The sequence below is a fragment of the Marmota monax genome, unplaced genomic scaffold (assembly GCF_021218885.2).
Source record: "Marmota monax isolate L192 unplaced genomic scaffold, Marmota_monax_Labrador192_F-V1.1 WCK01_AAM20220418_F8-fsc00087, whole genome shotgun sequence".
Lineage (NCBI taxonomy): Eukaryota > Metazoa > Chordata > Mammalia > Rodentia > Sciuridae > Marmota > Marmota monax.
The window spans coordinates 867,174-880,025 of record NW_026693476.1 but is presented as its reverse complement, the minus strand read 5'-3'; the positions used below and the strand labels follow the sequence as shown (position 1 = coordinate 880,025).

The following is a 12,852-nucleotide window of genomic DNA, read 5'->3' as shown; positions in this document are numbered from 1 at the left end:
AATTCTGAACATTAAAATCAAAGAAATGCAAGTCACATTGGGAAGGCTGTTTATGTCCCATTCCAAACATCATGGCATGGAAACTCAACTGTGTACTGCTGCCACAGGGTGCCCTCTGCTAGCAGATATGGAGACATCACTTTAGGGATATAAGGACTAATAATAACAAGGAGAAGTGTGGAGATCTACAAACTGTAAATCAGCTCTCATTTATGATTGAACAATTTCTGCTGGGGGCAGCACAGGCAGAAAGCATGAATTTTCTTCCACAAAGCATTCTTCCTAGAGCACTTAAGAGTCATCTTCAGGTAGGCAATCTACTCAAATAGTTACTATTACCCTGAGCTAGGCACAGTGGCACACACCTGTAATCCCAATGACTAGAAAGACTGAGGCAGGAAATACAAAACCAAAACCTAAGGCCAGCCTGGGCAATTTAGTGAGACTCTGTCTCAAAATATAAAATAAAAAGGGATGGAGATGTAGCTCAGTACTAAAGTACCCCTGGTTCAATCCCCAGTACCCCCACAAATATATATATATATATATATATATATATATATATATATAGAGAGAGAGAGAGAGAGAGAGAGAGAGAGAGAGAGAGAGAGAGAGAGAGAAACACACACACACACCCTGTAGCTACACAAGGCTGTTTTAATTCTGGCTGGATCACTTAAAATGAACCAGAGCTAGGTGACTATGGGTAAGTTATTTCACTGAACATCAATTTCCTCCTCTGTAAAATGGGGAAACAATTACTTCCCTCCAAGCACCACTGAGTGGATATAATGAGAATGTGAATAAAACCACCAGCACAGGACCTGGCGTAGAGTGTGCTCTCAATCCATAATAGCTTGGTTGGAGTTTTGGACACTCTCAGCTAAGATGATACTTACAAGATTGGGACAGTATAGGGACATCTGTCCTGAGACCTCAATCCCTATAAGAAAGAGTAGCTTCCTTCAGTGGAGAGTCGGGGTCTGAGAGCTTGTGATGAAGGGCAGGGGGCTGCTTGAAGGAGGCTAAGAGAAGGATTCCTTTTCTCTTCCTCTTTGCTGAGGGAGATACCTTATCCCTCTGCTGCCAGAAAAAAAAATACAAAGTCTAGGGTGTAATAAGTTTTTAAAATAAAAATAATAAATAATAATAATAATCAAATTCAGGCTTCTTTTTTTCTAAAAGGACGAAAAGTGAGCAAATCAAGGCAGCCAGATGTGGGTTCTATCACAAGATTGGAGCATCTGCTGTTTCTCTTTAAAAAGATTTCCCCAGTCTCTTCTGTCCTTAGTTCTTCAGCTTAGTTATATGTTTTCCCTTAATTTATTTCCTTCTCTCTCTCTCTCTCTCTCTCTCTCTCTCAAGCAACATGCACTAATCCTTTACTACAGACTCAGTTGATACAGCTGGTTCAGTTTGTCCAGACTCCTGGGGTTCCGTCAGAATATGGCTTTACAAACAAAGAATGAATCTTTCTATTTCCTATTAGGCAAAACCTGACCTTTGGAGAATTTCTGAGCTTCAGGTAGAAATATCAGAAACTAATCAAAGAGAAACCTGCTTCTATTATTCCATGTCCCTGCAACCGAGAAGGCCCCTCAGTCCTCTTATTGAGGACTGAGTTTTAAAAAATCAACAGTACTTAGAAATGCATGAATGCCAGTCCCTGGAGAGTCAGTGAAGTCTCCCCAACCCCATTTTCAACCCAACCCTTCCTCCTACTATGTGCTAGCCACAGATCCCCACCCTTGGACACCATCCCTCCCTTAGATGCCCACTCAGGCTCTGGCTTTTTGCCTCACTGCAACTTGAATAGCAACAGATCTCCATTCTATTTCACTTTATTAGCCACAGGTACTCAAATTCAGTACTGCTTCTAACCATAGCCTATAAACAGAATGAGGATCCCATTCCAAATCCCAAACCCTCCACTTAAAGCCAAAGAACAGGGAAAGGGGCAGTGTTTCCTTATAGATTACAATTTGCAAACATTTCTTATCCAAACTAGTCACTAAGATGAGTAATTATTAATTCAGCTGATAGAAATAACAGGTACAAGCTAAATCTTTTCTTTTTATATATATGCACACTATCTCATTTGATGCTCATGTCTACCATTTGATGAACACATTTATTATTCCATGTCACAGCTACAGAAGCTGGAGCTAAAGGGGATTAACCTGCCCAAGGTCATACAACCAGTAAGTGTTAGAACTGGGGCTCAGACACAAAACAAGCAGACTGACCTCAAGAATCTGAGCTTGTAATACCATACTGTATAATTGATGCACTCATTTCACCAAATAGAAATGATAATATAAGAGTATTTCAAAAATGTTTGACTAAATATAATTGCTACATATTATTAATTAGAATGCATATATGCATATATAAAATAAGCTTAGCACAATGGCTGGTACATAGCACAGGTTCAATGAATGTTGCTATTTGTTATTTTCATATGGTACTATTATCATTATCATATTTTATTATTAATTAAATGCTTTCTGTGTGCCAGCCACTTATACTAAGTCCTATAACAACAAGGCAATGACAACTAGGTCTCAGACCTACAGCAGTTTACAGAATAGTAGTGAGAAAGCAACCAGTAACTCCACACACTCCATGATTACAGAGGTCTGCACAGGGGCTTTGCCAAATGGGATCAGCAAATGAGGGTGGAGAGCCATCATTGGGGTTTGAACCCAGCTGCAGAAGTCTGTAAGGAAATGAAACCTCACAAGACAGAAACATGAGACCCACTCCTAGGTGTGTGCTGGGCTCAGTCTTGCATCTGACCCTGCCCTCAAGTTCAGCTGCTATGAATAGAGGTCTTGAATGCTAAGCTGTCTTCTGATCTATCTTGTTGACAAGCGTTTTGCCTGTTACTAAGTCATCCTTTTAGCATTCTCACATCTCTGCCAGATCAAGATCTCGGCTTAGCAGACTAGACATGGAAAATAGTTACTAGTGCTTTCCATCAGTCTCCAATAGTAATAGGGAATAACCAATTTGTCTTTTTGGCCCATTAAATCAATTAACTAATGGCAAAGTTGTTTGTTTTTTTTTTTAATGCTCATTTTTCAAATACACAGTTTTTACAGTTATTTATGGGAAGGACAAAAAAATGTTCAAAACATGAATAACTTATATTTCCTTTCATTTCACTCCTGCTATAGAATGCTTTTAGCATCATTCACGTGGGTGACAATAGGTTACATCAAAACCAACAGTCTGCAAATCACTGATCCAGGACTTTCTGAACATGTGATATTAATATAAATATTTTTCAATATCTTTATGAAAGCTCTTAATTTTAGCTAAAAAAAAAAGTTGTTTTTGTTTTGTTTTGTTTTGGCTTTGTGTTGCTATTGCTATTACTTTCTACAACCACAATAAAACTTTCCTCATTCCACAAGAGTAAGGAATGGGTCAAGTAATGGCCAAGATGCACTGGAAGAATATGTAAAAATACTCAAAAACAAAACAAAAGTTAACATAATCAAAATAAAAGTTAAAAGAATTTTATAGAAAAGGGGCCTCGGTTTTCATTTAAGACCAGCCCTCTCATCTCACAAACCAAGAATAATGGCTATGAAACAACTTTAAAGCATTTTTTTTCAAAATTAATATGTCTGCCTTTATATCCTTGATTCCAACATTAATGGTAAAGTTAGCACTTTACTAAATGCTAAGTGATAAGAATCTAGGACTCCTTATTTAAACTAATCCAGATTTCTACCATAATACACAGATATTACATAGAATACAAGGGTCTGTGTTGAAAGTTTTGCAGTATAGTAGAGACTTATAGTTATTCACATTAAGAAACTAAGGTTTCTGAAATGTTTTACTATTCAATATTCCTATGCAATCTTGTTTACACCTTTATTTTTCTAACTAAACCATTTTTCTAAATAGTAAATAGGTATAGCCTCTCCCTTGTTCATGGTCAAAAAAAGGAAAGACCATATTATTAATTAAGTTTCTGACTTGAGGAAACTATTGGAACCCAGGCAAAGCATTTCTATGCTCACAATGGCTTATTGGCACATCTGATTGCCCCTCCCTACTGTGAAAATCATTATTTCTTTTTCAGGAGCAAGTAACCCCTAGATTTACAATTCTGGGACCTGCATAGTGGTGAGACTGCGGCTTTGGAGCCAGGAGGGTGCCTAGGATAGGGCTTCCCTCTGCCCACTAATCTGAGGTCCAGAGAGAAGATTGCTCCCACTGGCTTCTTACAGAACTTAAGTCATTTCTCGGTGACTAGTAGTCACTTATCATTCTACTTTGTAGAGTTGGTGGTTTCTCTTTGAAGAAAATAATAACTTTCTTGTTTTTAGTCTCCAAGAACAGCATGAAGGACAGTGGGACATTTACCCTCCCTCTGTCTCCGTGGGTAATTCCCAGTTTCGACTGGGGCATTTCTGCCTTTAAGGATCCTCTTAGGCAACCGCGGATCCTCTGGGTCCCACCGGAATGGCAGAATGACTTACCTTTTAACTGACTGGCTATGATATTTACTGACCCTAGAATTACCCATTTGGAAATGGTTAGGGATTAAAAGTTCTGCAGGCCGAGGGATTCTTGGTTTCTAATTGCTAATGTTTGAAGTCAGTTTGATTCCTCGGAAATTTGTTTAGCCTGATGAAAGCAAAACTCAAAACTCCCCTCAGGGCTCGAGGTGTAAGATCCTTGGGTTCCGTTTAGGGATTTTTTTTTTTTTTTTTTTGTGGATTTGTTGTTTTTCGGGGGTCTGTTTTGGGGGCGATGTCTTTTACCAAGGCTTCCCGGTTACCCCAGCATCCCCACATTTCCCCCAGGATGTAATTAGAGTTAGAGGACACAGACCATCCCTCAGGATTCCGTTCTCCCTGATTTCAAAGGCTTCACCGCAGTCTCCGGCGCTCACGGCCAGGACCCGCAGGCGGGGAGCCGCGCTCCAGGACCCAGAGCAGGACCTCTCGGCTGGCGCACCCAGGCCGGCAGCCGGGCCACCCCACCGGCCGTCCCCACCCGTGCCCCTAGGCGCGTGGAGGCCTGGGCGGGAGCAGAGCGCGGGCAGACGCTGCCATCGCCCAACTTGGACTTGGTGAAGGTCACCAAAACTGCCCTGTTTTCCCAGGGACGGGTTAGCAGGAAGGGATGCAATCCCAGTTCCTTCCGCGGTGAAATATCATCTGCAAACTTTTTGAACGGGGGCGGAGGAGAAGGACGTTTTCAATGTGTGCGGAGGAAATTTGGGAGGAGAAAGTAAGGGGGTAGCTGTTTTCTGAGACCCTATCTGAGGCGGTAGCCGAGTTCCTGGCTGTGGGACAGTAGAGAAGGCAGCGGTGGTGGATTAAGAAAATCAGTGCACACAGTGGAGAAGTGGGCGTTAAAATTCTAGGGCTCGTGCTGGGTATCTAATAGGCACCTCTAATGATCCCTTTTGAAAGGAAACTACAGAGATAATTATTGAGTTTGTTTTTGCTTTGTTTTTTAATCCTGAAGAATACAGCAACTTTCTGGAAACAGCTTATTTGAGCCTCTGCGACTATATTGTAGAAAATATAAAATAAATGGGGGTAGTATTTCTTATGCTTTTGAACTACTTTCCCCAGATTACAATGTTTCTCTGGTTATTTCCATACACGTAATTATTGTCCAGATTTCTCTTAGCTATTCCGTTTACTTTTTTGCATGACAGAACACGAAATTACTCTTCAGAATTAAAACCAGCATTTTGTCTATCCAAAATAAACATGGCGTTATTCACAAAATTAAATGCCTAATTTAGTTAGAAAAATTTCCACTGTCCCTGTTCATTTTCAATTAGAAAAAGTTTAACTGTCCCTGTCCAGGCTCATTTTCTGGTGTTTTCTCTGAGACTTTAGTCAAAGACATCAGCTAAATTAAGAGTTAAATAAAAATAGTGTTGAGAAGTTTCAAAGCTGGGTTTCTCTAGGATTTTCAAGTAATACCCAAAGGTGACAAAACTTTTGGCCTCCCAAATTTTATGTGTTCTCAATTTGTTAAATTGGCTATGCGCGCGCGCGCGCACACACACACACACACACACACACAGTAGTTTCTTGTTTCTGAAATGTTATCTATATTCCACTCAAAGGGGGGCATTTTGTAGTTAAAGCATTCTGGTGGTATTATGGTGTTCACATGCACAAATTTATATATAAACACACCTAAACACACTTTTTATACAATTCTTTCTAAAGGGCAAAATTAGACACTGACTAGTTTTTTAAATGTAAGATAAAAAGTAGAGGTTGCAAGGCTTGTTTTCACTTTTGGTATCAAAAGTTCATCACCAGTTTGTAGTCAGCAAAATATACTTTCTCAAAGTGAAGCCATTAATGACACAAAGTAAGTGTTGATTAGTCCTCACCAGTTGCTTAAATTCCCCACCTCTTACCATTTCACAGCGGGTCCTCCCTACCAAGTCTCATTTTCCATGGGGACACTCAGAGCATGGGCCTCACTTAAATTAACTAATGATTATCCTTCTGGAAAGAAGTGTAAACAGACCCTGATTTATAAATTTGCTAATTGCTATTCCCAATGCAGACCCCTGTGCATCACAGTCATGCACATAGAAAACTCCAGGCTTACTAAAAACTAGCGAAAGGAAAGCCAAAAATAAACCACGCTGGTGAAGGAAATAAGGAAAAGAGATTCCACATTCCACCAGTTTTCTACTTTTCCCTTTTGTGAAAAGCATCCTAAAAGGTCAAAACTTAAACTTCAGGTGGGAAAGCTGCTTAAATATTCTCTGTATTAAGTCTTTTGAGAGTAAGAAATCAATAATCAGAGTAACCATCAAATGGATTTCTGCATTTCTAGGAAGGAAAAGGACATATGCCAATCTGCTCTTTATCCCTGTGGAATTTGCACAAGTCGGGCCTGCTTCCTTCCCTTCCTTTCTTTCTTTCCTTCCTTCTTTCTTTCTTTCATCTGAAGCCACTCTGAGAATTCACTCACAGATATAAAAGGTAATTGGGTTTTTTTTCTCCAACATAATAAAGTCTCATCAGAGCCCATAATTAGGAAATCAAAAGGGTTTTTTTCATCGTATTAATATGATAAATTCTTGTCAATAGAACGATTATGATGGATTTGGAATATTCTTCTCTTTTATAATAGTAATGAACACCCTAGTAGAGGCTTGTGAACCAAAGCATATTTGTCTTTTTCTCATTGTGGCTCAGTATGAGGAGACTTGCTTGTATTAGATTTATGTTCACACATGCAAAGGAAATTATAGAGATACCATCAATACCCGATATTTTTAGTTTAGTTTTGACCCTCACTTCTTGTCATTCTTCACTGGGTCCTCTTACGCTATTAAAAATACTTTAACTAAATTTCATAATTCAAAATTTTATAACTTTTAAATAATTAGTATAGGGAACAGGGTGTGTCAGAAAAACAGCAGTGGATCAGTGTTAATACAATTATAGTCCAAAATCCACTTTAAGAAACTTCCTTCCTTCCTGCATAAACATCGCTCCGTGAACTTTTCTTTTTGGAAATCCCATGTATAAAATCAGTAAACCCAAAGCGGCCAGCCGGGAACCCCCACCTAGTGTTCAATGAGAAACAGCGTTGGGTGAGGGGTGGAAAGGTGGAAGATTTAACTTCAGAATTGAAGTGCCGGGAAACTGTGGGCTGATCCGCTCAAGAAAGCCTTTGCCTCGCATTAGGTACTCCAGGAGGAGTAAGGGAGCTCTCCGAAATGCTAAGTGGGCGGCAGAGGCAGGTGAGGGGCTCCGCTGAGCGAGAGACCCTTCCCCCGCATGCCCCTTGGTTATCCCTGAGCCTAACCCGCTAGCTTCTGAAGCATGGACGAAGCTCAGAAGGTGCAAACGACAGTAGAGGTGAACCTTCCTCCGGATCACAGCCCAAAGAGTGGGCATCCGGGTTTTCCCGATTCCCTGTCCTCCAGCGGTTTACTGTCGTCGTTTCTTAAGAGATGGAACCGGCTTAGAATTTCTTCCCTTTTTCTACTGGTTTCTATGGTGCCACGGTTCCAGGGCCGAAGTTTCGCACAGAAGGTCTCCATAACCTGCCCTCCACGGCCGGGAGCCCGCGCCGTGCTCTGGCCCAGCCCCGCTCTACTCTAGCCCTGGTCTTCTTTAGCCAGGGTCTGACCAGCACTCGAAGAAGGCGCTTGACAGCCATGCCCCCCCCCCCCCGCGAACACTCATCCTCACCTACGGATGACAAATTCAGACTTTACCTCCTCCCTTACACAAAGTCGCTTACCAAATGGGTGCCCTCTGCGGAAGGCCATTTTGACCTAACAGGCCAAAACCTTGGATATGTCCATCAGGCACTTTCTTGACTCATTGGCGGGTTGGGGCCCTGCAGCCTGGAGGTCTGCTTGCATGCAAAGGCACACGCAGCGCAGAGAACTAGGGTTCCTAGCCCTGGCCCCTACCCTAGACAAAGGCTAAGCCTATAGCCTAGTGTGCCACACACCTTGTCCCTGCAGTTTGAGCCCCGGTGTGTCCTGATTGATGCCTGCACTACACGTTTTCCCCATTGGCTTCTTCTAATCAACACTTTTTATTATCCTTACTTAGTCGATTAAGAGTCGCTTCCACCGTGTCACCCAGTTTCCCCGTCGGGAGTTGGGCAGGTAAAGAAGTAACGTCAGGATTAAAATCTCAGAATTTTACTCTGAACCAACATATAAACTAGCAGATTAATTCACGTGACCAGTTGATCTTGGGAACTCAGAAGAAGAAAGTGCCTCGAGGCAGCGTAAACTTCAGCTTGTTTTGTTTTGTTTTTCTGTCTCTTTTCTGTAGCGTAGGGGCGGGTGGGTACAGGAGAAAATGCAGGAGCCTGCGCGTGTGCACCTGGGCACAAAGTGCCAATCCCCCTGCGTGTCACTGAGGGTGCCTGTCTATGCGTGTTCACCCCCTGTGTGCTGCCACCTCTTCAGGCCTACATAGCGCCACGGCTGCAAGGTTTTGGCCTGCAAGCTCAGAAGGGGAAAATACTTCCGCAGAAGGTTTGAATTATTTCGCTCCGCAGGAGACCCGGACTCGGCCGCACGGCTGAGGATTCAGGCGAGAAAGGCCCAAGCCAGAGTTGGGGAGGCTGGGTGGAGCTGGGGATGGGGTCCCCGGCGCAGATGGCGCCTCCGCGCGCCCGAAATACACTTCTAAGGCCGCAGTCACAGCAGCTGTTCGGTCCGATCCTGGCTCGAAAGTTTCCTGTTGCTTAGCGAGAGGCGGGGGCGAGTAGGCTCGAGAGCCAGATTCCTCCGAAATGGTACTTGAGACCCTCTCCAGCCAGTAGTGGCTGAGTCCTAGAGGTTTCTCCAAAAGACAGCGAGGGTGGGTGTGGGTATGACAGTAAGAGTACCTCATAAGCCCCCTCCCAAGCCTGGCGGGCCTCGGTATTTTGGGGGGCCACCAGACTCGGTGGAAATTTTTGAAATACATACTGTGTCCTCTGAACGGTGAGTGCCTACAGCAAGCCGGGCTGGTCCCCCGCTGCTACAGGTTGGCGCCCCAGGCTGCGGGTGCTCAGGCGCCAACTAAAGCCAGCTCTGTCCAGACGCGGAAAGAAAAAGGGGCTGTGAAAAAGCAGAAGGCCACGTCTTTGAATTAAAGTTAAGCATTACAATCTGAGCCTCGGGTTGTCTGAGGATCCTGGGGATTTTCAGGCTCCGGAAGGGAGGACTGAAAACGGTGGTACCAGGCAAAAGAGTATGGAGATGAGAATCATAAACGCAGTTACACTAGGCGGTTGTCGTGTGCTCAGGGGGCAGGGGTCCTTCCCTATCCCCCCTGTCTGTTTTTTTTTTTTTTTTTTTTTTCCCCCTGCTCCTAGCTTGCTATGGGCCTAAGGCCTGTGAGCCTCACAGCAACCTCCCTGCCCTGGAGGAACAGATTGAACAGAATTGTGAGGCCCAGAACAGCATGGACAGAATGGGTCTTATACACCACTCCTTCATATAAACATCTTTAAATGTGGCCCTGTGTGTCTGTTAGGGCGCTATATTAGAGGAGAAAGCAAAGGTCTGAAAAAGATCCCAATCCCTGGTCTGAATCCAGAGCCTGGCAGCTCTGCCTCCCCTGCTCCTGAACAGCCTCATCTCAAGGACACCATGGCGCCCTTAGTCCGAAAGATCTTTTCTCATCCTACTTTTATTTCATACAGATCACTGTAAGAAAGCCTTAGCCATTGCCAGGGCTCCAACTTGGGGATCTCCTCCGCCTTCAACCAACTTAACCAAGCTATCGCCAGACTCTGCAGAAAACCAGCAAAAGTGTTCCTGATTTCAGTTTCTTCCTTCTCCTGGACCCTTGCCCCTAAATATATTTTGTTTTCTGTAATCAAAATGTTCATCTTTTTTTAAAAAAAAGATAATAAAGTAAGGGAACTGACCGGCTGAACTCTGTTACATAAAGTTAGTTCTATATTAGGTCTTCCACCCCACCCAACCCCAACCCCATGGGGCAGGAGCTATAGAACAGAATTTTGAAAACCAATTCCCAATGTTCTTGCCCCTCTCTCTTTGCCCAGATCCCCTCAGTTTCCTCTCCTCCTTTCCAGCTGAGAAGAGCTGGAAAAAGAAACTATGAACTCAGACCCTTATTATGACCCCACATATTGGCCCTTTTAAACATAAGACCCTAGACAGACTCAGTGACCTGCAGACTTCCAAGAGTGAAGTCTCCCGGAACAGGGCAGCTGCCTTACACAGTTAAATAACGTCTGCTTTTTCCACTTATTGGGAAAATCCAAGAGAACCTCCTCAATTGCAAATTGTATAAGGCCTGCAAAAACTTCCACTAACGATATGAAGGCCCTAGTGAGATGTTGACAACAGATAAATTAGGTGAGGAAATTGTGTCTGGCCATCGAAGGGAAACACATTAGCCACGCTGTTCCTTCCTGAATCATTCACGCAGCATGGACCTGTACCCGCATCCAAATACAGAGAAAGACTTGGATGGATGGAATAAATCTCCTTTTAATTTTCTTTTCATCGACTAATAAAAATAATTCCCCAGCACTAAACCCAAATTCCGTAACGGGCCGCAAGAACACGCAGAATTCATAAAACCCAGTCTCTGCAGGTCACTTGCTAATCGCGTTATTATTAGCCTCAGGAGCGTGGAAATTGAACTGTCACTGCATAAGGAGAAAATGTAAGCGACAGCTGTCCCTCCTAGAGTTTGGCCAGAGTTTCGGCTGGGATCCCCAAGCTCCAGAGTCCATAGCCTCTCCTACCACTGTGCGGGCCGCCGCCCCGCTACCCTGCTCTTGCCAGCACATGGACCTGAGTCTATTTCCCCAGCCCCGGCTGGTCAGCAAGAGCACCTCCAGCATGGTCATAGAAGTCTGGGCTGGAAATTTTCTGAAACCGCTAAACCGAGCCGCGAGCGTTCTGCTTGCGTGCGCACGAAGTTCTTCTGACAACAGCTGTTCCCCCAGGCTGTTTTGCACAGTTGAAATCTTGGCACTTAACACAAAACATTAAGTTGTTTTTCCCTTTTCTAGGGTTCTGCAAAAATCAGACATCGACATCCGCCCTGCATTTTACGTGTTCTGTGTGCATTATAGGCATAGGATACGCATAAATCGAGACACCAATTAATCGAATTCCCCCCCACCAATTACACAGATATGGGCCGTGAAATTTGATCCAAGCTCAGGACAAGAGGGTCTAACATCCATTCCAGTTTCCAAACGTGGTAGAAATATAATTACATTCCACTATCTAAAAGTGGGAAGAAGAGTGAGGACTGAGACTGAAAGCTAAACTGGGCATTTCCAGAGAAAGACTGAAGTATTGGTGCCGGGAAGGACGCGCCAGTCCTCCAGAGCGTTCCAAAGCCAGCCCCGGCTCCTCCGTCTCTCGCTATCGCCTTAGATCCCGCACTTCCTAACCCAGGGGCCTGCGGTCCCATCCGTTTAGGGCAACCCAAACTCTGAGCTCCTCTCTAGAAGGGGATGCGGGTCAGTAGGTTTCCTTGCTTGACGTTGGCGAAATGTAAGGCTCGGGCCAGTCTCCCAAATTGGTTCGGGCGAATTTAGGGAAGCTCAAAGCATTTGCTCCAAGGAAAAGGAACCCGTGTTGGAGCCAGGCAGGGCGTCAGCGGCGAGGCCTCAGTCCACACCCGCGGACGCTGTTCGGCGTCCCCTCTCTGCCCGCCTCGCGCACTCTGGCCCGACGCACTCACCCGGGTGGGGCTCCAGGCCGTGTGCCGCCGAGTCCTCAGAGTCTCCGAGTGGGCCTGTGGGGCTCAGCGCCTCCATGGACAGGTCCAGCCCCTTCTCCTCCCAGTCTCGCAGTTTCCGCTTTTTATTTGAGCCGATCAAGGCTTCAACGGAGAAGGCATGTGCTCGCGAGCTCAGGGCTACTGCAGATCTTCTCCTTTCACTCATTTTAGCCGCCCGCACCCCGGCCTCTGCTCGCCCCCGCTACTGAGGGAGCAGCCCGCGCCCTCACGCTCCGAGCGCCCGCCGGGCCCGGCCCGAGAGAGGCGGCGGCAAGGCTGGCCGAGGCTGAAGCTGGGCTCCGTACCCTCCCCCTGCGTCCTCCCCCGCCCTTCGCCGCCGGATCGGATCCGCGCCCCCAGCTGCCCCAGCCTCTAGGAACTAGCGCCCGGAGCGCCGCCCGCTAGCTGCATGAGCGCGGGAGTCCTGCTTCCCACCCACCCGGGCAGGCGCTCACAGGCTGTGCCGACTGGACTTCATTTTTTTTTTTTTTTTAATTCTCTCCCTCTCTTTCTCCTCCCTCTCCCTTTCTCTCCTCCCTCTCCCTCTTCCCCTCTCGGTCTTCCCGTCCTTCCTCTGATCCAAACTTCTGGGAAAGTTTTTTTTTTT

The 12,852-nt window shown here is 45.0% G+C and overlaps 1 protein-coding gene across 1 annotated transcript in view; it reads right to left on the bottom strand.

Moving 5' to 3' along the window:
• Tbx15 (T-box transcription factor 15) overlaps positions 1 to 12,509 on the bottom strand; it is a 108,413-nt gene extending 95,904 nt beyond the window's left edge. The window contains exon 1 of the mRNA XM_046458295.2: positions 12,207 to 12,509. Within this exon, the coding sequence (XP_046314251.1) occupies positions 12,207 to 12,411 (205 nt within the window). The 5' untranslated portion in view covers positions 12,412 to 12,509. The remainder of the gene's footprint in view (positions 1 to 12,206) is intronic.
• Positions 12,510 to 12,852: the final 343 nt, after the last annotated feature.